This window comes from Gymnodraco acuticeps, unplaced genomic scaffold (assembly GCF_902827175.1).
Source record: "Gymnodraco acuticeps unplaced genomic scaffold, fGymAcu1.1, whole genome shotgun sequence".
In the NCBI taxonomy this organism is placed as follows: Eukaryota; Metazoa; Chordata; class Actinopteri; order Perciformes; family Bathydraconidae; genus Gymnodraco; species Gymnodraco acuticeps.
In genome coordinates, this window is record NW_022990583.1 from 4,018,594 (window position 1) to 4,041,386 (window position 22,793).

The 22,793-nt window shown below is 39.8% G+C and overlaps 2 protein-coding genes across 2 annotated transcripts in view; one reads left to right on the top strand and one right to left on the bottom strand.

Moving 5' to 3' along the window:
* adam22 (ADAM metallopeptidase domain 22) overlaps positions 1-22,793 on the top strand; it is a 55,725-nt gene that overhangs the window by 28,938 nt on the left and 3,994 nt on the right. The window contains exons 7-29 of the mRNA XM_034228147.1: positions 7,439-7,505; positions 7,598-7,674; positions 8,287-8,361; positions 8,636-8,707; positions 10,202-10,368; positions 10,461-10,545; positions 11,064-11,154; positions 11,267-11,318; positions 14,439-14,538; positions 15,136-15,207; positions 15,525-15,617; positions 16,023-16,103; positions 16,216-16,266; positions 16,441-16,504; positions 16,647-16,752; positions 16,846-16,965; positions 17,191-17,359; positions 17,960-18,071; positions 18,784-18,874; positions 19,273-19,326; positions 19,724-19,831; positions 20,486-20,586; positions 21,133-21,199. Coding sequence (XP_034084038.1) covers positions 7,439-7,505; positions 7,598-7,674; positions 8,287-8,361; positions 8,636-8,707; positions 10,202-10,368; positions 10,461-10,545; positions 11,064-11,154; positions 11,267-11,318; positions 14,439-14,538; positions 15,136-15,207; positions 15,525-15,617; positions 16,023-16,103; positions 16,216-16,266; positions 16,441-16,504; positions 16,647-16,752; positions 16,846-16,965; positions 17,191-17,359; positions 17,960-18,071; positions 18,784-18,874; positions 19,273-19,326; positions 19,724-19,831; positions 20,486-20,586; positions 21,133-21,199 — 2,075 coding nt within the window. The remainder of the gene's footprint in view (positions 1-7,438; positions 7,506-7,597; positions 7,675-8,286; positions 8,362-8,635; positions 8,708-10,201; positions 10,369-10,460; positions 10,546-11,063; positions 11,155-11,266; positions 11,319-14,438; positions 14,539-15,135; positions 15,208-15,524; positions 15,618-16,022; positions 16,104-16,215; positions 16,267-16,440; positions 16,505-16,646; positions 16,753-16,845; positions 16,966-17,190; positions 17,360-17,959; positions 18,072-18,783; positions 18,875-19,272; positions 19,327-19,723; positions 19,832-20,485; positions 20,587-21,132; positions 21,200-22,793) is intronic.
* Positions 1,724-6,747, bottom strand: cldn12 (claudin 12). The gene is made up of 3 exons (XM_034228152.1): positions 6,596-6,747; positions 5,006-5,262; positions 1,724-4,907 (listed from the first exon to the last, which is right to left on the bottom strand). Exons 2-3 carry the CDS (start codon positions 5,222-5,224, stop codon positions 4,011-4,013), a joined length of 1,116 nt encoding a protein of 371 aa, XP_034084043.1. The 5' UTR covers positions 5,225-5,262; positions 6,596-6,747; the 3' UTR covers positions 1,724-4,010.

The window sequence follows — 22,793 nt, forward strand, 5'->3', positions numbered from 1 at the left end:
ATGCAGCTGAACTAGTTTTAAAGTGTCGTACGGTGTTATGTAAATGATGAGCTTGTAACAAGAAGACCTAAGTTGTGAGCATCACAGAGCGCCACAATTAAAGGATGTGATGCAGGCCCTATGTGAAGGATTAATCCTGCACTTCTTGAGTGTGTGAGTGTCCGTGTGAGTGTTCGTGTGATGCTGACTTGCATATATGCAGAAAACACCATATGTTTAGCCCTCTTGTTTTTTTGGACACCTTTCCAAACCCACCTGCGCCTCAGCGTGCAGCGTCCCAGCAGCTCTTGACTATTCGCTTCAGGAAGTCATAATGCAAAGTATATGCTTTTGTTTTTCTTCTGTTGACGGTGCAGTAACCATGGTACACAATGAAGGCTAAAGAACAGGGACACAGCAGTATTTTGATAATCATTCCTTATGTCATTTATCAAGGAAAAACACTAACCGCTTGTTCCAAATCTAAGCAGGATTTTGCTTGTGTAGTGTTCACACTGGACATGTTGTTAATGTGCTGTTGATTGACACTTCTCTCCCACAATGCAATTTGCAAAGGGAATGGAGTAGTTGCTCCTAAAAAGTACTTTTCAATACATTTGGGATGGTGGTGAAACAGCTCCAGAATGATCTTAAAAAAACATTTAGTCTGTATTTGTGACGTTTACTTGCAGTCTTTGTTTATTTGGTGCCCAAAACAATATTTTATGATGGTTACGATAGAAGGTAGATAATTAGTATGTAGCGGATCTATGAGGCTACTGAGAGGCTACAGCAATACTTTGTGTCAAATGCTAACGTTAGCATGCTTACACACTAACAATGGACAATGCTAAAATGCTGATGTTAAGCAGGTTTAATGTACACCACCTTAGTCTGGTCTTCTATCATGCTTACTTTTTTAAATCCGCAATAAACAAAATACATTTAAGGCTTGTATGTACATGGATTAGACCAAAATGGAATTTCAACCTGACGGGTGTTCCCAAAATTATTACAATCTTGGAGCACAATAAATGCTTGTCCATAATCTTTTTTTCTGCTTGAAAACTGCTCCTCAAATGGGGAACTTTGCAGCTTTTTCTCTGTTAAATCACATTACATTTAATACCCTTTAATTTTGGGCGGTCATTCCTGCATTTCTGTAAAATATCCCAAATCAGGGAGGATAAATAGGGAATAGGAGATGGGGGAGGGTGAAGTCAGGGGTGTGTCGATGGGGGTGGTTGCAGGTTGGGGGGTTGTATTAGGTGCCAAGAGGAGGATTTTGAATATTAGCTCAAGCTGGGAATGAAGCTCAGTGTGAGTTGAAGCTGATGGGATTAAATACAAATGGGGTCTCCCTGTGGCCTGAAGCCAACTTCCTGTTACTAAACCTGGACCAGTTCATTCACACATGCAGACTGAGAGCAGAAATGAAAGCATGTTACCCATCCCTGCTTTATATTCATGAGCCTGTAGTCTGAGGTACCATCTCCCCTGGCAACCCAGGCTCCGCCCCGTCTCTTTGTAGCAGGACATATGAAAGCCATCTGTGTTTAGTCCTTTAATCTCCATCAATACACACTCCCTGCAGAGTCTATATGCTGTGCGTATGTTTTTTAACTGAGATGGAAGTGATCATCTGGGGAGTAAAGAAAACACTTGCTTTATTTCAACAGTTTATTCAGAAATAACTGCTCCGATCATAATGTGTGTATGTGCTACAACAAATACAATACACTTGTGTTAATTATGGTTTTATTAATCATCAACCACTGAAGCCTCAGCTAACATGAAAGAATCACATCAACAAGAGTTGGATCCAATTATAAGTGCTGCAGGTTAGTCTGCAGATGCTCCATCCACCAGGACTACATCAAAGATAAATCAAAACACTGGAGCTTTAAAGCTTCATTTAAGAAAAAAGATCACTTTTTCTAATTGCCTCTGCTCTGGGTAAATATTAAAGTTATCCTAAGGTCCAGAGAGAAACCAGAGAGGAAATAATAGTTCAGGCTAACTCAATGAGGTTATTTTCTCAGAGTTGCTTTAACAGTGCTGTATTTGTTAAAGGTGCAATGACCAAGAGTTCAGCGTTTCACCACATTTCAGCCACGTAGGCTAAAATAAAATCTGGACAGGCAAAGCTGTATTGTTGTTGCATTGCCATCTATTAAATTGCAATGTGTAATTGCAAGTGATTAGTCAAGCAATTTAACATTTATAACCAATGTATCATTAAAGCAATGTACCAGTGTCATCCTGTTCCAGCTTTTCCAACATAAAGTATGCAGCTTTTCTCAGTTTTCATTTCACATTTCATATATTTGGGTTTTGCTGGTTGGTGTGACAGTACAAATATTTAGAATGACTCACTGTTTGCTTCAGGGCAATTGTTATTATTTGTATTTAATATGAATGTATGTAAGAGTACTAGAAAGTTAAATGTAAACTAAGTAAACATGGCCTTGGCTCACTGGTACAGTACAGACTGGCTTATGAACAACTTTAACATCAAGTCATCATGAGGGGATTACAAAGGAAGTATTGCATTATGGGGAAACCAGAACCCCACAAGCCATTGATTTCCTCAAACAATTGATCAATTAAACTGTGAATGTGGAGACAACCAGCAGATAAGAGCCGTGTCCTTGCCAGTTTGTAATTCAGTCTGACTGAAATGTTGCTCAGATGGAGAAATTACTTTACAATAACTCTCTGTATGAATGAGATTAGTTATTGATTGTGAGTATATTTTTATTGCAATTATGCGTATTACGTCATCCTTTATAGCAGTTAGTACTTTTTTTCTTTTTACTCCAGCAAATAAACCGGCATACATTAATGTTCTTATAAATACAAACGTGTTGAGAAACATTTGACCTCAACATTGAAGGATAACATCTTGAACTGTAAAACTCGAAATGTCTCGTAGAGCTAATGCAAATCATGGAAAAAAGGTTTATGTAAACTCTATTTAAAATCATCTTAATCACGAGTACCACCACCAATGAACAACACTACACTTCCAGCTTAGTTGGCAAACGTTTGAATCATCGGCGGACATGTTGGGTGCAGACGAACATCGCTCTCCTTCTGTTAACATCTTTAACATTACAGTTCAAATGTAATTCCACATTTGTCCATCAAATGTTACTTTGCTAAGACATTTCTTAGTGTCATGTTTTTTATTATATATGAGCACTTCGGAAAAGTATGTTACAATAAATGATTAGGTAATATGTTAGAAAAATACTTAAGGCTAAAACAAAGAAAGGTGAACAAAGGCAATGTAAACTGGCACAGTATTCACACAATTAGTGCATAAGAAACTTCAACAGCTGCTCTTCACAGGGCAATGGGTCCATGTCAACAATTCCTGTTACACAAAAGATACAAACAGCTGAGTTAGTTAGTAGTTGTTCCTTCAGGACCACAGGATTTAAAGTTATGTTCAGTAGTGATAACAGACTGTTTTTATACTGTAAGCTTTACATAGGCAAAAGTGACAAGTCATTTCAGTATCAATATAATGTGTCCAACATAAACAAATGTAACAGAAAAATATATTTATGCTATAAGCTATCGCTTCATTTATGGCAGCCTTAATCAGGGCTTCTTAAATCTAAAAAGACAGTTTGGGAATTTATATTCAACCACAAACTAAATGCTAGTAACTACTAAGTAAGTTGGTCCTTTGGCCACTTAAGCAAGTTAAGAGTAAAAACAGTGGAAGGCTAGTTGGTTGAGGTGTCTTTCTGTATCATCCAGTGTTGCTTGCACTAGTGATTTAGTGATCTCTGTTTGTAGGAAATTCCTAGCCATCATATTAACCCCAGGGTTCTTTTGACTGGGTTTCGTCTTCCACTGCATTATCAGCAAATGACAGACCTGAGTGTATCACTCTAGGGCTGCAAATGGCTCCGTATTATTCATTTCCACCCATCATGCTCTATTAGTTTAATCAGTGGTGAACTTCATTGAATTTCTTCGGCAGGAGTCTGACATCTCTAGCCTCTCTCCTCTTACTGTCACTGTGTCAGCACGGGAATGTCGATCTCTATGGCAGACATCCGTGAGCGGGAGGAGTATCGCTGACCTGCGTAGGTGGATGCGTAGCCCTGAGATGGTGCGTAGCCCTGAGATGGTGCGTAGCCCTGAGATGGTGCGTAGCCCTGAGATGGTGCGTAGCCCTGAGATGGTGCGTAGCTCTGAGATGGTGCGTAGCCCTGAGAGGGAGCATAACTCTGTGAGGGAGCGTAGCTGTAGGCCTGGTTGCCTCCTACCTCTGAGCCATAACCATCAGGAACAGACATCTGAGACATGTGCACCTGTGGCGGTACAGGGGCCACCACACTCTGGGCGTAGCCCTGGGAGGTCACATATGGCTGGGAGTCGATCACTGTGGGAGGATAGGCCTGGGGAGGGAAGGGCTGAGGGCCATACACTGGGGAGGGAGGATATCCGTTGGCAGTGAGAGGCTGGGTGGACAGAGAGGTAGGCATAGAGGGCAGAGGCAACCAGAAGGGTGAAGGCAACTTTTTACACATACAGTACCACATGAACATTAGCAGGGCGGCCAGCATTAGTCCTCCAGAGCAGCCTATAGACACATACACAGCAAAGCCATCGGAAAAAATGTTGTCATATTTAATGTTCATTTCCTTGGTCCGAAAAAGGAACCATACTGAGGGTGCGATGGCAATAGCTCCACCTAAGAACAAAAACGTCCCGGCCACCAGGTGACAGCCTGCATTGTTGACCAGGAATCTGATGGTCTTAATGTCTGGTTCAGGCTTGTCTGAGCAGCAGCAGGTCTTAAACATTCCTGCCATGCACAGCAGCAAGGCCAGAGAGCCAAACATCATGCCCGTAGGAAGACAGAACTGCAGAAGCCGGAGATCCAGCTGGTCCACTTTAGAGTACCACTGGAAAAATTGGGAAGACAAGACATTTGTTAGGACAATTGAGGACAGAAAAATATAAAAACAAGAAAAACAGGAGAGCCCAATTCTCAAAGTAATACCTCTGAATCATAGTAGTAGCATCCAGAATAGCCATCCTGTTTCACACATTTAGCCCACAGCCCATCATACACACTGATATTCTTGGCATTACGATTGAAGGTGACGAGTCTTGTTACACGCCACTGTGGGATTAATGCTGCCACAGCAAGCCCTCCCACACAAACAAAGGCAAGGATGAAGGCAAAAGCGTTGGTGGCGTGGATATCCCGGCACGACATGGTGGTGCTGACAGGAACTGAGGCCACGAGGAGGGTTCCTGTTGGAACAAATAAAGAGAGGATGTCAGAAAGAAGTGGCTGGTCACTGCAGTGGAAATCAACTGGGCCACAATGTGACTAAAGTAAACCTATTTTCTGGACAAAGAAAAATACATGGTTATACAAGTTATTCCGAATGGCCCCATTACTATTGAAAAAAGTAAACTGTGCCACAGACTGACCTAGCTATGGGCAACCCCCCTGTACTTCTATTCACCACAGTGTAGTTGACCCAATAAATGCTGTCCCCGAGAAACAATGCTCTCATTTCATTAGCAAACAAAGTAAGACTGACTTGGGAGCTGAGCTTGCAGGGCGAGAGTGTCTATACTGCAGTGCATTACATAAACTGTACAGACAGACAATGAGCGACTGAATTAGAAGTGTCTTTCTGTAGCAGCATGCAACACTGACTGATCATGACTGTGTGGAAACTTATATTTAGAAACTATCTTATGCCTTAATATAATACAAACAACTAAATCAGATCACAGATTTGCCTCTTTCAGAGGTAACTAGTTTGTCACGAAGTTGTCTGAAAATGTACTTATTTTATGAATTGTTAGGCCAACACATAGTTAAGTGAAGCCTCAGGCAATGTTTTTCAAGCTATTTTATATTTAGCTTTACAGTCTGCAGCATCCTTTAATGATTATCAAACTGTATCTGTAACATTTTAATATATCTTTAAATTAAAAAAGCCTATTGTCACATGTTTGTTCTGTTCAGATGTGCTATGTTGTTATTATATTCTTTATAATTATGATATCGTTTTTTTACTGTTTTCACAGAACACGTGAATTACACACTATGTGCTTTTTATAAACAATGCAGTCATCATTACAACAAGTGGAATCAGCAGTGGTCGATGATGACTGCATCATCATTAACACCTGTTATATTGCATTATAATTTTGTGATTACCGTTACACATTAACTAACTAATACCTGGTGTTTAAGAAGCCATGATCACATGAAGCCTGCCAGATGACGCCTGTCTGAGTAGCTTCAACAGCTAGCTTAGCCACATTTAGGCAGGCTATTTAGCCCGTTGACTGAGGCTAACTGGAAAACACAATTTTATCCTGATCAAAAGCCTCATACATCAACTGTGTTCATTAAACTGTCAAAAACGTTAAATAATGAATAATACATATGTTTGAATTGGCTGGCTTACCAGCATTTAACCCTGAAGCTAGTTTGTTAAATTAGCTAATTAGCAAGATGATGGCTAATAAGTTAGCATTACAACAACCTGTTGCGTCTCGAATTCCTCACTGTGAAACTCAGACATGGCTACTACATAAACTACATAAACATAGACCACCATACCTTGTATTTCCAGCAGTGAGGTCGTACTTAGATCGAAGGCAGTCTCATTTCAGCCTGGTCCTCCTCTGACTTTATACAATCAGAACAACCCAGAGTTCTTTTCACTGAAGTACAGTTAAGACGAACGTAAACAGGATGTGGGTGTGTCTGCCCTCAGTGTTGTCTCACAGGGGTTTGACGCATGCGCGCAGAGTATTAAAATCACAGGGATCATAAAATAGACATGGAAAATTAGAAGTTCAGACAAAGCAAAAATAGCACGCTTGAGGATACATTCAATTTGAAAACAAATGTAACTTAGTAAAACAGATGCCTGAAATTAAACATTTTAATGCACAGAGCCACACATTGACAGAGCACAGACAATACAATTGAAGACGTAAAAATGAAAAACATTAAAACCTAAGTGTACAATAAAGAGAATATTTATTATATAGGTTAGCTTAAGCCACATTAGAATAATCTTTTAAAACACTTATGTGGTTCAGTCTTGTGAGATAGGAAGGGTTGGCCATATTTTATAGGATACATACATTTTTTTATGATCCTGAGTGAGTAAGTTATCCGTAACCTTTGAGACTTTTGACTTACATATATTCTTTTGACGAGTGCCTGTAGGATTTCTGTAGGCTTGATGGATTGACTATGTGCAAGATTTCAATTTGAGAAGTTGCCGGTCCCTCTATACTTTTCTTTTTTATAGCATGATTATAGTAGGTGTGTCTGTCCAAATAATTAACAACCCTGAGTTTGACAGGTGTACTTTATTGTGTGAGCTACAAACTCAGATATTGGCCTGTGAACTGATGAACTTCATTAAACTCAGATTTTTCTGTCTTTCAGGGAGATGTCCGCATTCACATGATATATAAATCTGCAGGGCATGAAGGATTTAATGATCTCTTCAATGGTAAGATAATAAATTAAGTAATGGAAAGAATTTGATTCATAGTTTCATTAAAAAAATACATTTTCATTTAATTGAATGTTTCTGTTTACTAGGTGATTTTCCAGAGCCGCCTTTTCCCAGCCCCCCATTTCCCGGGTCAAAAGTTGTTCACAGGAGAAAAAAGAGACAGGTACGTCTCCTCTGCAGCCATATTTACTGGAAAATTGTCATCATAGCAGATGGGTGCTAATGAGTGACGTCACTTTATGGTGTGCATATGTGAAATGCTCTGAATGCTGTTTGCCCTGATCATCAAACTGTTTCCTCGCCCGGTATGTTTTATGTAAATTCACAAAGCTAAAACGAGAGCGCTGTTTCCTCATCTCCTCCTACACGACAGCTCTCCACCCTTTCTTCTTTTTCTCCTTCTTTTTCTTGGTCTTCTTCTTCTTCTTCGCTTTTGCCTTCGTCTTCTTCTTCCTCATGAAATATTTACCTTGCAAGTAGAGGCTGCTTGCTCATCTTTTCTCAGGCATAGATGCCTGCAGCTGTTGGTCTCTCAGCACTCAGAGCTGCTCTCATCTTTATTTGGGTATTTGAAAGACAGACAAACCTGGTTTAGCATTGCAAAGTTCACCTGTTATAAATTACTTTTTTCTTTTCTTGGTGACGCATGAGACAAAAGCTGATCTTTGTGTTTACCGTGTGTGATGTTTAAAAGTCGTGTGGAGGAAAATGGAGAAAACCATGTCTCTCTTTCTGTGTTTATAACTAAAGTAGCAAACTGTGTTTTTCCTCTTAGGCTCCAAGTGTGTCTCACAGTGTAGAAGATGAGACCAAATACGTTGAGTTGATGGTGATCAATGACCATTTAATGGTAAGCAAATATGTTATGGATGTACAATTCTAATTGACTGTAAACTGTGAAATGATTAGTTATAAATAGCTCCAAATGCTACCTTAAATTGTGCAAAAAACATCTAAATGCCAAATCCACCGGGTCTGACGTTTTTTACAAACAAAAGGTGATATTTGGAGAAAACCGAATCTGCAAACACTGGCTCCTTTTACACATTAAAATGAATTTGTTCCACATTATGAATCCAACATTTCTTCATTGTCTCTTTCCCTCTCTCTGTCTCTCTCTTCAGTACAAGAAGCATCGGCTTTCTGTTGGGCTCACGAATAACTATGCTAAGTCAGTGGTCAATATGGCTGACATGGTAAGAATTGTATTGATCTTTTTCCTGAAAGCTTGCCACAAGCACTCCCAGGTATTAGAGCTGAGCGCACATTGCACTGATTTCTCATTTAACCAACCTCACTCCCTACATTTAAAACCTCTCCTGGTCCATAATATGCTGCGTGCGGCCATTAACCAGCCAGTCATGAGTTTCCAGAGGCCTGAAACAGCAGTGGCATCCCATCAGTACTGAGGCAGATATTTATATGTTTCATTATTCGTAGCCACATCTGTTTGCTGTGCTGCTGAAATCTGACCTGCCACAGGGTCATGTCTGAAAGCTGATAGGCTCAGGAAAGGTCACGCTTTTGGTCGTGCCCTTGAAGAGGATCATATGAAGCCGACTCTATTTGGGACATATACATTGATTTCCATGTCCATGTTGCCTTTTATCCCCAGTGTATGATGTGATATATATTACAGCAATTACTTGTAAGACAGAGCTTGTATAAATATACAATGAATGAATCAAAGTAAAATCTTTATAGATGTTATTCAGTAAAACAAGTACTTAGCTTAGTCCTGGAAAAGGAGATGTCACCGTTATGGCCTCTTTCACCAACCAATGTCTACTACAGAGGGTCACTGTAGAGTAAACCGTAGTGTAAGAAAGGAGTATCTATAAATGAAAGTGCATGATTGAAATAACTTTTACAAAGCAGCAAAAAGTACGAGATATTTCTCCATTATTTGCAGACTAGCGGGTTAAGGTTGTTTCTAGCTCCAGTTTTTTATGTATTAACTCAACTTTTGAGTCACAGAGCTGAGCATCCGGTTTACTGATATATAAATACTGGCGATCTTTGGAAAAACCCAGAAAATAGTTTAACAATAATTACCTAAATCTATTTCCTGAATCATATATCCTTGCTTGATTCGTAAACTACAAGATAATGCAAGATTTCTGGACATAAGGCCAATCAGCAAAACGGCTTCAACACTGGGTTTTCTTTTTAAAGATCACCGGTTATTTATTTTCTCACCTGTATTGAAGCAGACTATACTATATGGCGAAGATGAGACTAAATGTGTACATACTGAAGTGGAGCTGCTAGGTGAAGTTCTTTATGCTGGATTGTGATATAACCACGCAAACATCATATATTTCTGATACTTCCTCTGCTCTGTTTTGAGGCGTTCAGCTTAAACAAAGAGGCTTTGCTCTTGTCCTCTTCTCTTCTAGTGTTTGTCTGGCCCCAGTACCCCAATAGATTCCCATCTTATGAGAGCAAACATTATTATTTGCCGGTCCTTCAGACTATGCCCCGTATTGACTGCGTCTAGCTGCCTGTAGTGTGCTGCTGTCTGGTGGCAGGATCAGACTGATCTCACTGACTGGCTGTAACAACAGACAGCTGGGATGTTGATGAATATGAAGTCAGTTTTAATATCAATCAGTCATTTCTGTCTTTGCACTTTTAGTTTATAACGATAACTGTCACTGACATTAAATGTTATACTTTTAATTCCCCAGATTTTCAAGGAACAGCTCAATACCCGGATTGTGCTGGTTGCCATGGAAACGTGGTCAGCTGACAACAAATTCAACATCGATGTCGACTCGATGGTGACGCTGAAGGAGTTTATGAAGTATCGAAAAGACTTCATCAAGGAGAAATGCGACTCTGTTCACCTCTTCTCGTAAGTCGAAACATCTCAGAAATATGTTCTGGTGCTCTCGGGATATTTTCTTAAATGGATATTTGTATTAAACACATCTCTTTTCTCATCAGAGGGAATCGTTTCCATAGCAACTGGGGGGGAGCTTCCTACATGGGAGGCGTTTGCTCCCTCACTAAAGGAGGGGGGGTCAATGAGGTGAGTCTGGAACAGATTTCCAAAATCTCTTAATTCAATTCACTTTTGATTAGATAGAGGATTTAAACCATAATCTTTTCACTGAACACCTCCAGCATGCTCTCTCTTCTTTTATACAGTAAATGTGAATAATGTACATTTATTTCTGTTGTATACTGCAGTTTTATTTTACATGAGGGGAATTTGTAGCTATCTCTTTTTACTGTTAAAAGGAATGATCCTTCTTACTAATTATTCTCATTTTCATTACAAATATTTACATTTTTATAGTGGGGTTGTATTTTTGGAGCATCTATGGATATCTTTGTTGCACAAAATATTTTGTTTTAAATACATTTTTGAAACATGTTTAGCCTATAACTAATATTGTTTCTCCTGTGATTTTAAATGTGCAGTCCGCCATATTGTGATTGTTATAACATTTTGAATAGTTGTTCGGACCTTTCTTATCACTTATTCTGTTTATTTTCTGCCTCGCTCTCTGTCTGTCTCTCTTTCTGTCTGCCTCTCTTCATCAGTATGGGAAAGCAGATGAGATGTCCATAACCCTCGCCCAGTCACTTGGACAGAACATCGGCATCTTCTCTGACAAGAAGAGGATCCTCAATGGTACAAAGTTAAATCTTAATGAGTCTTTTAATTATTACTTTTCCAGCACGCATCCTTTTTTTCAAGATTCCTTTCCAAGCAATACAAATATGTCGCGTGTTTCTTATTCTAGGAGAGTGCAAGTGTGATGATCGTTGGACGGGCTGTATCATGGATGATGTTGGGTAAGTTACTTTTACAGAACATTTGTGGTTTTAAAGTCATGACTTTAAAACCACAACAGAGAAAGAGTTTGTGTTTGCCCAACAAACGATATGACGGAAAAGCAACTGGCATACAGTTCGTCCATTTAGATTTAGATACATTTTGTTTGGATACAATGCATTTTGGTTTAATGCTAACATCACACTTAACAAAAAAAATGATTTCACATTTATTTACTAAATTCATTTCTTTTTTCAATGGACGGCTATTGTCACCAAAGTGTCACATGAAATTTGTCCTAAAGCTTGTAAATAATGTGCGGTCAAAACTCAAATTAATTGTGGACATTTTATGTTTCCAATTTGAATTGCATTTCATTTTGTTATAGTTGAAAGGGATTATGTAAACCAATTAGATTTATTGTATCACAGTTAGCGTAAAGCCACTCTGCAAAAAAGTTTATAGACAATAACATAGATGTCTTAATCTTCATCAAAATATAACATTGTTGGCAGGGTGAACATGCTGATATCAATATTTCCATCCCCTAAAGTGTTATTGTAGTTTGATAATTCACCACTAGGTGTCAGCCTATGTGTATCACCCTTTATATATATACAGTCTATGGTATCACCCTTATGACTTGTTTATATAACTTCATGGGGCTTCTTTCAGCAGTAATGTGTTTTGTAATCGGTTGCTTGCTAGGATTAGAAATCAGATGATAAATCAGTGTATTTCTTTCTTGCATTAATCATGAATTTGTGTACATCTGTCATGTTTATACTAACATGTTGCTGTGAGCATTCTGATGTGTGTGTGTGTGTGTGTAAAAGCCTAAGCATTGTGTGTATGTGTATATATACCCCTCTTCTTAAATACTTCTTGCGTTCCCCCTCTATCCCGAATGGGACAGCAGGTGAGCAGAAGCTTGGCTAAAACGTTGCCTGTGCTGTGCCTCGGAGGGGTTGTCCGTCATCACAACCTTTCCCATCTCATCCAACAGCGCTGCAGCCTCTGTGGCCCCAGCTTCTCTTTCTTTATTCAAATTACATGAACAAATACAGTCTGATGACCTTTGATTATACTCTGACTGTATTTTTCATACTAATTTTGTACAATTTTACATGTAATTTATGTGTATTCCGCCAAGATTATTTTCTATTAATTATTGAGAGGCACTTCCTCCCTCCTGCCCTTTGAAAGTCAGGACTTCTCATCAGTTCCTTTTGTCCATGTCTAACCGATTGATACAGTCTGCAATGTCATTCTCATCTTAGGCCAATATTTTACTACCTCATTTCCCTGAAACGACAGTGCACTCCCCTAACACTCCCTGTCCATGTTCTGCTAGATTGGGTTGCAATAATAAACCTACTGTAATGTCTTGACAGAGGACAGGGGGCTCTGAGCTCCTGTCAGCCAAACACCTGTGAGTGGACCTGGCCCAGATAATCTAAGTCAATGGTATTTCAGACGTTTGTATTCAATGACCTCAGTCATGTCCATTGACGGACCTTTCTTTCTATCCCTCAGCACCTGCATGTCTGATCAACTTAACTTACTACTACTAACTGTTCTCACATTTCTCACAGGGTTTAGCTTCTGTGTGTGTGTGTGTGTGTGTGTGTGTGTGTGTGTGTGTGTGTGTGTGTGTGTGTGTGTGTGTCTGTGTGTGTGTGTGTGTGTGTGTGTGTGTGTGTGTGTGTGTGTGTGTGTGTGTGTGTGTGTCGACATGCATAACGGTCAAGTGAGGATTTCAAATAGTTTCTATATATTGTTTTTTTTCTGTTTGTTTACTTTCTCTTATCTTCTTGTGACAAAATAGATTTTGCCATGAAAAAAAAGAAGGAATTATTGAGGAAGTCACTTAGAAGAAGGATAGAGGATGTTAGTGAATCCTTTTCTGGATATGTGCAAATAATACAATAGAAACTGTGTTTTAATCTCCTATATCCTTATTTATTCATATCTTCATACTTTCCTATAAGGTGTGAAATGAAAAATATGAATAATAATATTAGTCCACAAGCTAACATTTATATTTCTCCTGGTGTATCATTGATCAGTGAATCATTCCAGCATGTTCTTCATTTCACTCATTATTACTGTTTAAAGCGGATCAACACTACAAGGTTTTGACCAGAAAACGCACTAACGCACATTTCTAAATCAAAGATGTAAATCTCTGTTATAGTTGGGACAACTTAAAACCGTATCAGTTGATTGAATCAACCTGAAATATTGTAGTGTGCTTCATCTGTCATCAAGTTGTCATTACTGGTTTTTAATACAACCATAATCACTGCCGGTGGCTTCATTTAGCCCCATCTCAGATCAAACAATGACGACCTCTCTCTGAGTCTGTCTGTTATTGCAATGTCTCCTGATGAGCCACACTACCAGAAGCTCTCTAGTTAAACATGTGTCAGCAGCGTAATGAGCTTTAAGTGACCAATGGCGCAGCAGAAGATGACATCTAAGTGCTGCTCAGGTTTGAGTCGATGAATGCAGGACATCTGATTGGAATAGATTTACTTCAGATGTTGATTGTGCTTCAAGTGAGTGTATCATCCAGCAGGATATTATATTTATACTCAAAGTGAATAGAAGCAATCACTCAGAGCATTTCAGAGTTAAGAGCTTGATTTCTCAGAAGACTAGTGAGAATCTATTGAATACTGAGGTGATCATTTCAGTGTCACATGATAATGCAATAACTGATTTTGTGAATCATCGACCACATTCATCATGCAGGACAAGTTCATATAAATGCAACTTAGACCTTATTCACATCCTACATATATCTCCATATGAACTTCACAATCTTAGCTCTACTGTATAAATACCTCCATGTTGTAGTAAGGATCTTCTCTAAACTGTGAGTATGGTCAACACGGGTAAATCCTGAAATATTTATGGTACAGTGTAAGAAACACAAACTTGATTAAATATGACACTGTCTATTGCACTGACATTAAATGTGCGGTATTAAATGTCAAAACAATATATTTTCTAAGTGTTTTGTCCTGTCATTTGTTTGTGGGGAACAAGCCCCCCTCTCTCCCGGTATTATGTAAAGATGCAGTCTGTAGTGTTTCCACGGTAACTGCATAATGTGCTGCGGTTGTGTTGAACAGATTCTACCTGCCCAAGAGGTTCTCCGACTGCAACGTGGAGGAGTACTATAACTTTCTGAACAGCGGTGGAGGAGCCTGCCTGTTCAACAAACCTCTGAAGGTACGTCACACTCACACATTCACTCATAAACATACATGTGTCTTCTTAGCAGTGTTAGAATGATAGAACTAAGTACTGTAATTAAGTATAATTTTAAGTTTTACTTACTAAGTATTTCCATTTAATGTTACTTTACATCCACTACGCCTCAGAGGACATTTTATTGTTTTACTGCACATGTATTTGCTAACTTTAGTTGCACCATGAAGATTCAGATTATCAATACAAAACATAATAAACAAATAATGTATTATATGTTATTATACATTCATTATATAAATTGTGTAGACCCCTTAGTGAAATTCACAAACTACACTCCTCTTTATTCAGCTGCAACATTCAAGTGATGAACACATACTACTTAATTTGTATCTAATAATAATACAAAATATATTCTATATCTGAAATAGGTAAATGCAGAATGAGTCTTTTTACCTTTGGGACTATACTGTTGGGTTGTGCTTTTGTACTTTAGTTAAGTTTGACTGCTGGATATAACTTGTAAAAGAGTACTTCTGCACCAAGTGAAATATCTGAGTACTATGTACACCTCTGCTTCTTATCATTTTAAATACAAATGATACTTTCCCTCCTCAGCTGCTGGACCCTCCTATTTGTGGAAATGGCTTTGTGGAGCCGGGAGAGGAGTGTGACTGTGGCAGCCCGGTGGTAAGTTAAATCACTGAAGACTCTCTCATGCTAATAAAGAGATGTAGTACCCTAAAGGGATAGCTTGATAATCATCATAATTGACAGTAGTTTGCTTATTAACCAACAACAAAACCTGCTGTGTCACACTAATAAGAGGTCATTTAAAGCAATGAAATAAAGTCATATGCATGCACTGCATACACAGTGATAATACCAGAGTATGTCCAGAGAGATGTCTGTTTAAATGATTTAGAGGTCATTATGTGTTACATGAAATAACTCAAGTCTAATGACGACAACTAAGATCAGTTTCTGTTTGTGTGCTTGTCTTTTAGGAGTGTGCCATAGAGGGGGAGGCCTGCTGTGACAAGTGCACCCTGACCCAAGGCTCCAAGTGCAGCAACGGACTCTGCTGCAACAGCTGCCAGGTACAGTGCAGGACACACCTTCACTCTCTACTGGATTGTATTTGGTTAAACAGAGAAGACTATTCATACCACCCCTAAGGATTATGCCTTTTTATGTCTTTAAATCCAATTCCACATGGATTTACTTTCATTTTGAACATCTCTGTTTTAAACATGGCTAACAAAGAACACATCCTTACAGTTACAGTAGAGATGGTAAAATATGTTGAGTCCAGGCTGTCTGCTAAATAATATTTGTTAATTGCTACACAGCATTGTCAAAGTTGGACTAATGGTACTTTGGGATGTCAAGAGGAAAGAGAGAGTTGGTGCAGATGGTTGACATTTCCTGATTGAGCTCCTCTGACACAAAGCCCAATTACAAACACTCACATTCTGTGTGACCTTCATTGTGTGCTGCTGCAGATGGAGTTTGCGGGAGTCGTGTGCAGAGATGCAGTGAACGACTGTGACATCCCAGAAAACTGCACAGGCAACTCCAGCCAGGTGAGCCTCCCTCGCAGTTTCCTGCAGCTGCAGCTATAAACCTCATCTTCAGAAAATCACAGGATGTGCAAGACTCCTACAGTCAATCACATTGTTCTTTGCTCTCTTCCAGTGTCCAGCTAATGTGCACAAGATGGATGGCTACACGTGTGAAAAGGACCAGGTGAGATATTCAGATACCTTACTTTTAAGAAGTCTTTACTTCTGCACAGGTGATTTTTGCTGCATCTATATGGCTTGAGGATACAGCTAAACATTTGTTTGATTGTTATAGTATGGGTACATTCACTAAATGTAAACTGTGACTCAAGGTTTGACACTATATTTCTCTCTCCAGGGTCGCTGCTTCAATGGAAGATGCAAAACCAAAGACAGACAGTGCAAGTACATCTGGGGAGAGAGTACGTGTGATATTCCTTTATGCACATTTATTTGGTATCGGCAAATCTGCAAAGACCATGTGCATCTCTGTAATAACACCTTTGGTTGAGATAAACTCCTAAAGCCATAGATGTTAATGCTCACTGTGTGTGTCTCCCCCAGAAGCAACAGCGGCCGATAAGTTCTGTTACGAGAAGCTGAACATCGAGGGGACAGAGAAGGGAAACTGTGGGAAGGACAAGGACACCTGGATCCAGTGTAACAAACAGTGAGCGAGACCTTCTGTGACCGAACCCTGTGCACTTCTGTTAACGTCCTATTTTCACTCTCCATAATGTTTGGCTGCATCTTTGTGTTTCAGGGATGTTCATTGTGGGTATCTGCTGTGCTCCAACATCTCCCCCTCCCCGCGACTTGGAGAGATGCAGGGAGGACTCACCTCCTTCTCAGTGGCCCGGCACAGTGCTTCTCTTGACTGCAGGTACACATCATTGAAATACATCCTGAAATATACAGTCAGTAAGTTTTTCTCTGGAGTAGTTTGGTTCCCTCGTTCTGTATTTCTAGCTGTTAAAACGAGAAGGCACCGCTGAAAGGCTACTTTTACTAGTCAACTAATTTTAAGATTGGAAGGAAATATTTGTACTTTGCTGTGAGTGTTTTATCACGTTAAATGCTTTGTGAGTGACTCATGGTTGTTGTTCAGCGGGGCTCACGTGGTGATCGACGGAGACACTGACCTGGGATACGTCGAGGACGGGACGGCCTGTGGGACCGACCGCATCTGCTTCAATCACAAATGTATCCAGATCCAACAGTTCAACTTCAGCACCTGTCCCGGGTCCACTGACAAGATGGTCTGCTCCGGACACGGGGTAAACACACAAATACTCTTTCAGCCACTCAGCTCAAGCCCCAGAGTGTTGTGTGTAAGTCGGATATGTCGGTTTTTATTTAGCTCCAAATAGTTAATACGGTTATTTAGGTCAGTGTTTCTTTTTTATAAGAATGCAATAGGATCAATTCAACAACAGGTTCTGACATAAAGTTGAGAAACAACCTTTATATAATGTAATGTCTTATTTGCTTGAATGAGCTTGCTAACAATAATGTTACTTAATAAATATACAGGTTACACATTTCAAAGCATCAGCATTACTCCCTGAAACCATAAACTACACTCGGCCTTTTGAATACCATATCAACACATTCGTTATTTATGGGCAGGATGTGGGGCACATTTTTAATTGCACACTTATTTTGGTGTCACAGCACCTTTCTCTGATCAGGTGTATCCTTTTGTTCATGAATATGTTTGCATTATAAGCATACACACTTTGTTACTAATTATTTTATCAAAACATGTCACACAACAGTCTTTCCAAAACATATATCGTGCTAGTCCCTGCTATTTAGCACAACATGTACTGTGGGAGTTCAGAATGCAGGTTTTTGAATATTCTCTGTTACTGTAGGTGTGCAGCAGTGAGCTGAAGTGTGTGTGTAACCTGGGCTGGGCGGGAGAGGACTGTAACTCCACGTCTCCTCTCAGCTATCCCGTGGTCGGACCCACCGCCCCAGATTCTGGTGAGAGATGTTAACCCTCTACACAATTCAATGCCTCTCTCCTAACCTGTTTTCAGCTCACATTATCTGCACCTTTCTGTCATTCTTCTCTACTTTCTACACATCAACTCTTTCTAGCCACCTTTCACTCACTTAAAATCCCATTCACAAATATTAATTTGAAGCTTTTCTTTCTTTTTTTTGTTTTAGCCTCTGTGCTGGGTTTCATGTCTGCATTTGTATTCACTGAACCATGCATGTCATTATTTTTTTTTGTCATTCTTTTCACACTCATTCTTTGTCGACAGGCTGATGTCTTTGACGGAGTGACTTGAGGTCAGATTTGAGTTCCTTTTCATTGTATTTGTCCTGTCTTTGATGTCATTTCCTGGTCCTCTTCCTCTCTCACCCCACCTTCAGCTTCACCTTCGTCCACTAATTCTAACCTTCATTCAGTTAAAAACAAGCAGTTTGTAATGTTGTCCTGAATGGGAACCTACTGTAGGTTCCCCTCAGAGTAGTGCTAAAGTCTGACAGCAGTTTGGTTGTTCTCGGTTTGTCCCCCCTGTTCTCCTTTGACACTTCTCCTGCTAAGTGTACTGTGTTTTTGTGTTCTGCTGCAGTGGTTTGTGGTTCATGTATCCCCTTGTGTCCCCACTATTCAGGAAACAAGAGACACACATCCAATTAACACACCGCCTCCTCCCCACTGCCCTCTCTCCCACTGTCTTAGGTTACACCAGTACCAACATCATCATCGGGGCCATCGCAGGCTCCATCCTCTTCCTCGCCCTCATCCTGGCTGCTACAGCCTGGGGTTACAAGTGAGTCCCTCAGCCTGCACTAGTGATGCTTTATGGATCCCAAACTGTTGATCAGGACCCCAAATAGGCATCACAGGGAGACGGATGGAAATGAGGTCAAAGCTAAATCTGGCACTGTTACACTTGATACAATTGAATGTTTTAAGTGTTCATTACTGTGCATTGTCCCTGCCAAATAAACGATTAAATAAATAAATAAACTTAAACCTTAAGGGCTCCCAATAATCAATAAACAAAGTTAGCAACAATGGACATGGGCAACGGAAATGGCTTTGTATTGAGGGGTCCTGAGTCAATAAGGCTGGGAGAAACTGCTATATACTGTAGTATGCAATTTAACCATTTAGCCAAATATATTCTATTGTTTTTTGACTGAGAATTATCCCTACTCTTCACAGGAGCTACAAGCAGAGACGCTATGAAGAATCTGAAGTTCACCGAAGATTCTGCCGGTTTGCTCATTTAAACTTATTTTTTGAATGTGCTGCATTTGAGTTTAATATACATGACAGTTACAAGTTTTGAGAGCAAGTGTCCTGTAAATAATGTATTTTTTATACACAAAAAAAGCTAATGTTGTTTTTGTTCCCATCAGTGGTTTACATTTGTTGTCTTATGGTTAATACAATTACATGTATATTCATTATACTAATCCAATTGTGGCACATACTACTAGAAACATTTATTATATGGCAAGTTGGAGGATATCAAAAAATACCGCTCAAAGCAAGAACAAACATTATTTTATTTGTATTTGTTGATTATCACAGATTTATAAAAGATAACTACAGTATGAAGGGTGATTACTTCTGGCATTTCATATCTAAAAGCATTCTTCTGTATTTCCAGGCAAATGCCCCCAGGTGACTATGTAACAAAGCCTGGGGATGCAGACTCATTTTACAGTGACATGCCTCCGGGGGTCAGCACTAACTCCGGCTGCAGCTCCAAGAAGAGGTCAGCCTGCCGTCAGATTTGCTCCCTGTCCTTCACTCCCTCCATCCCATCCATTTCTCAGAACATCTCAGTGTTTGGCTTCAGGTGTGCCATCTCATCATCACTCATTCATTTGCTGGCAATGTGTGTGTGTGTTGGGACACTGGTGTGTTTATATCATGCTTTGTTACTATCATGGCTTTCATAATGTGCCTCATTCTGCGCACATTTTGACTTTGAATCCAAATGTTTTCAAAATGATGCACATTTTGCTAATGGAGAGTCAAGCAGAACAAATCTTGCTACTACATTTCTCATATCATGTCAATTTCAGCTGCCATGATATCGTTTCCTAATGTTGCCATCTGCTGCGATGGTGTCTTCATATTCAGCTTGTCCGTCTTCTCCACTAATGCAACCAGAGCAGAAGCGTTACATGATTTGTTGCAGCTTATAAGGACAATGATGATCTGATAATATTCCCCGCTGTGTGTGTGTGTGTGTGTGTGTGTGTGTGTGTGTGTGTGTGTGTGTGTGTGTGTGTGTGTGTGTGTGTGTGTGTGTGTGTGTGTGTGTGTGTGTGTGTGTGTGTGTGTGTGTGTGTGTGTGTGTGTGTGTGTGTGTGTGTGTGTGTGTTGTGTGTGTGTGTGTGTGTGTGTGTGTGTGTGTGTGTAGATCTAATGGCCTATCACACTCGTGGAGCGAGAGAATCCCAGATGCCAAACACATCTCTGACATCTGTGAAAATGGGCGACCGAGAAGCAACTCATGGCAAGGTAACGCACAAATCCCCACATAGTTCATACAGGGAGAGAAAACCCTTACCTCTGCTGCTCTTTTGCACTTTTGATTTGATATTTTGTTCTCAGATTTGTAAATGAACACTTTTAGAAGTGGTCTTTGTATGTAGCAAATGTGAGCAAAAAAATTGCTCTTCATTATGTTATTTATTTGTTGTATTGTGTGTATAGAATGCAGATTTTGTTTATGTCTGTATGAGATGAGTTGGTGGCAAATTCGTTTTTTCCTAAGAAATTGATAAAGTTTACTAATATAAACCAATATGATTACCTAACATCATATGGGGGCCTCAAAAAAAGAAAATGTCTTGATAATTTAAGTACATTTTCTCTACAACTTATTACTTTTGCCCCTCTGTCGCCCATTGCCTGAATTTGTTTTGAGGAAACAAACACATCACAGCCCTTCTCATGGTTCTAATTGTTCTCTCCTACCATAAATATCGCCCCCAGTTAACTATTTTGCATTTAATTGTAGATCATTGTATTTAAAGAGTGTGTTTATGTTTTGTTTCTTTACAGGAAATCTGAGTGGGAATCGTAAGAAACTGAAAGGAAAGAAGTTCCGTGCTCGCTCCAACTCCACAGAGTAAGTCCCGGCATTTTGTGAGGTCATTGAGCATTGTACACAGGATGTACAAAAATGTGAGAGTACTTACAGCCTTGACAAGAATGAAACAGTGTCTGTGTGGCTCATTTAGGTGTATTTAACCGTGAAGGTCTAACAATGACCAGGACAGTATGTTCTATTGACCCCAGTTGTTGCTGTTACCACATTAGGATCAATGTAATAAATGTCATTAGATTTGTTGACAATAAGAACATTTCCTTATCAGTAGGTAAGTTGTATTGTGTCTGCAAAAAGATTACAACTCTTTATGCTTCCCTTCAAATGTTCCTCAAACAGAGGTATCGATTATGTTGCATCGAGCGCTGAAGGCTAGTCAAAGGATTGTAAGATCACATCGTCTCTAGCAGTGTAAACTCGTTGCTCTTGTGAGACTGTACCACCCCTCTAAATCTTTACTCACCTTAAACGAGTGTTTGCATTATGCCTGTTGACTGTGGATGAACGTTATGCATTGGCTGCTTCCCAGCCTGCTGCGTTAGTGCTTCTGTTCTCATTGCCAGCATGAGACTGACTGCGAACTGCTTGGAATGAAATGTAACCAATATGCAACTGAGCCTGTGACACACCACACAGTTGTTTGTGATTTCCATGGTGCCGTTTCCATCAGAAACCACACACAGGTCTGTCCGCCATCTTCTCACCATTTTCTCAACTGCATCTTGGTGTTTGTTCAGGATATCTTTGCTCTGCTCTGCTTTCTTAAATATGTCCTCTTCCTCTCTCCTGCCCTCCACACTTGCTTATTTTCTGTCCTTTTCAATTATATTCTCTTCCTTCCTTTTCTCTCTTCTCCCCCTCCTTGTGTTGTGACCATCAACCCCCCTCCCCCCACCCCCTCCCACAGGTATTTAACCCCTCGCTGCAAAGAGTTTTATGATGTAACTAAATGGGTAGAAGATGTGAATAAAAACACTCAAGGACCTTACCTTAGGTATAACTTCAGGATATGCCCCGTACCCTTCATGCTTGTCTTAAGACTCTCACTTTTGGTTTGATTTGTGGCTTGGTCAAGAAAATGAACAATTACTGTAGGTCGAATCTGGACATTTTAAAGTAAAATCTCAAAGATTGAAGCAGGCATGTTCGACTTGCTGTTCCTAAAAGGGGTAGTTGGGTATTAAACTTGTTTTTTTCACTTTCCTTTTAGTTTGAGTGAAGACATTCTTTCTTTTTTGATCAGCTGCACTTTACCTTGCAGATTTTTATTTTCAGCAAATCATTCTGCAGAAAAGAAAATGGCTCTGTGCAAGAGAAACATTCATTCATTCATGAAGTCATCATTCTTAATTTCTCCGTATTCCCTTCTCCCACTCAGTCCCTTGCTGCATGTTGTGTGTTGTTCTGTGTGGTGACCTCACGTGCACTCCCAGTGACCTCACGTGCCTTCAGTGTGATGTCACTCCAGAGCCAAACATGTTTTGGTCCGTGTTGACGTCTTCACTGAGCTGCTGTGACAAACTATACTCCGCCACTCTGATCGTGTCAGAGGTCTATAGCTTTCTATAGCTCCCTTGTTGTTTTCAAGGGAACGTTGTAATCAAGCCACAATGTT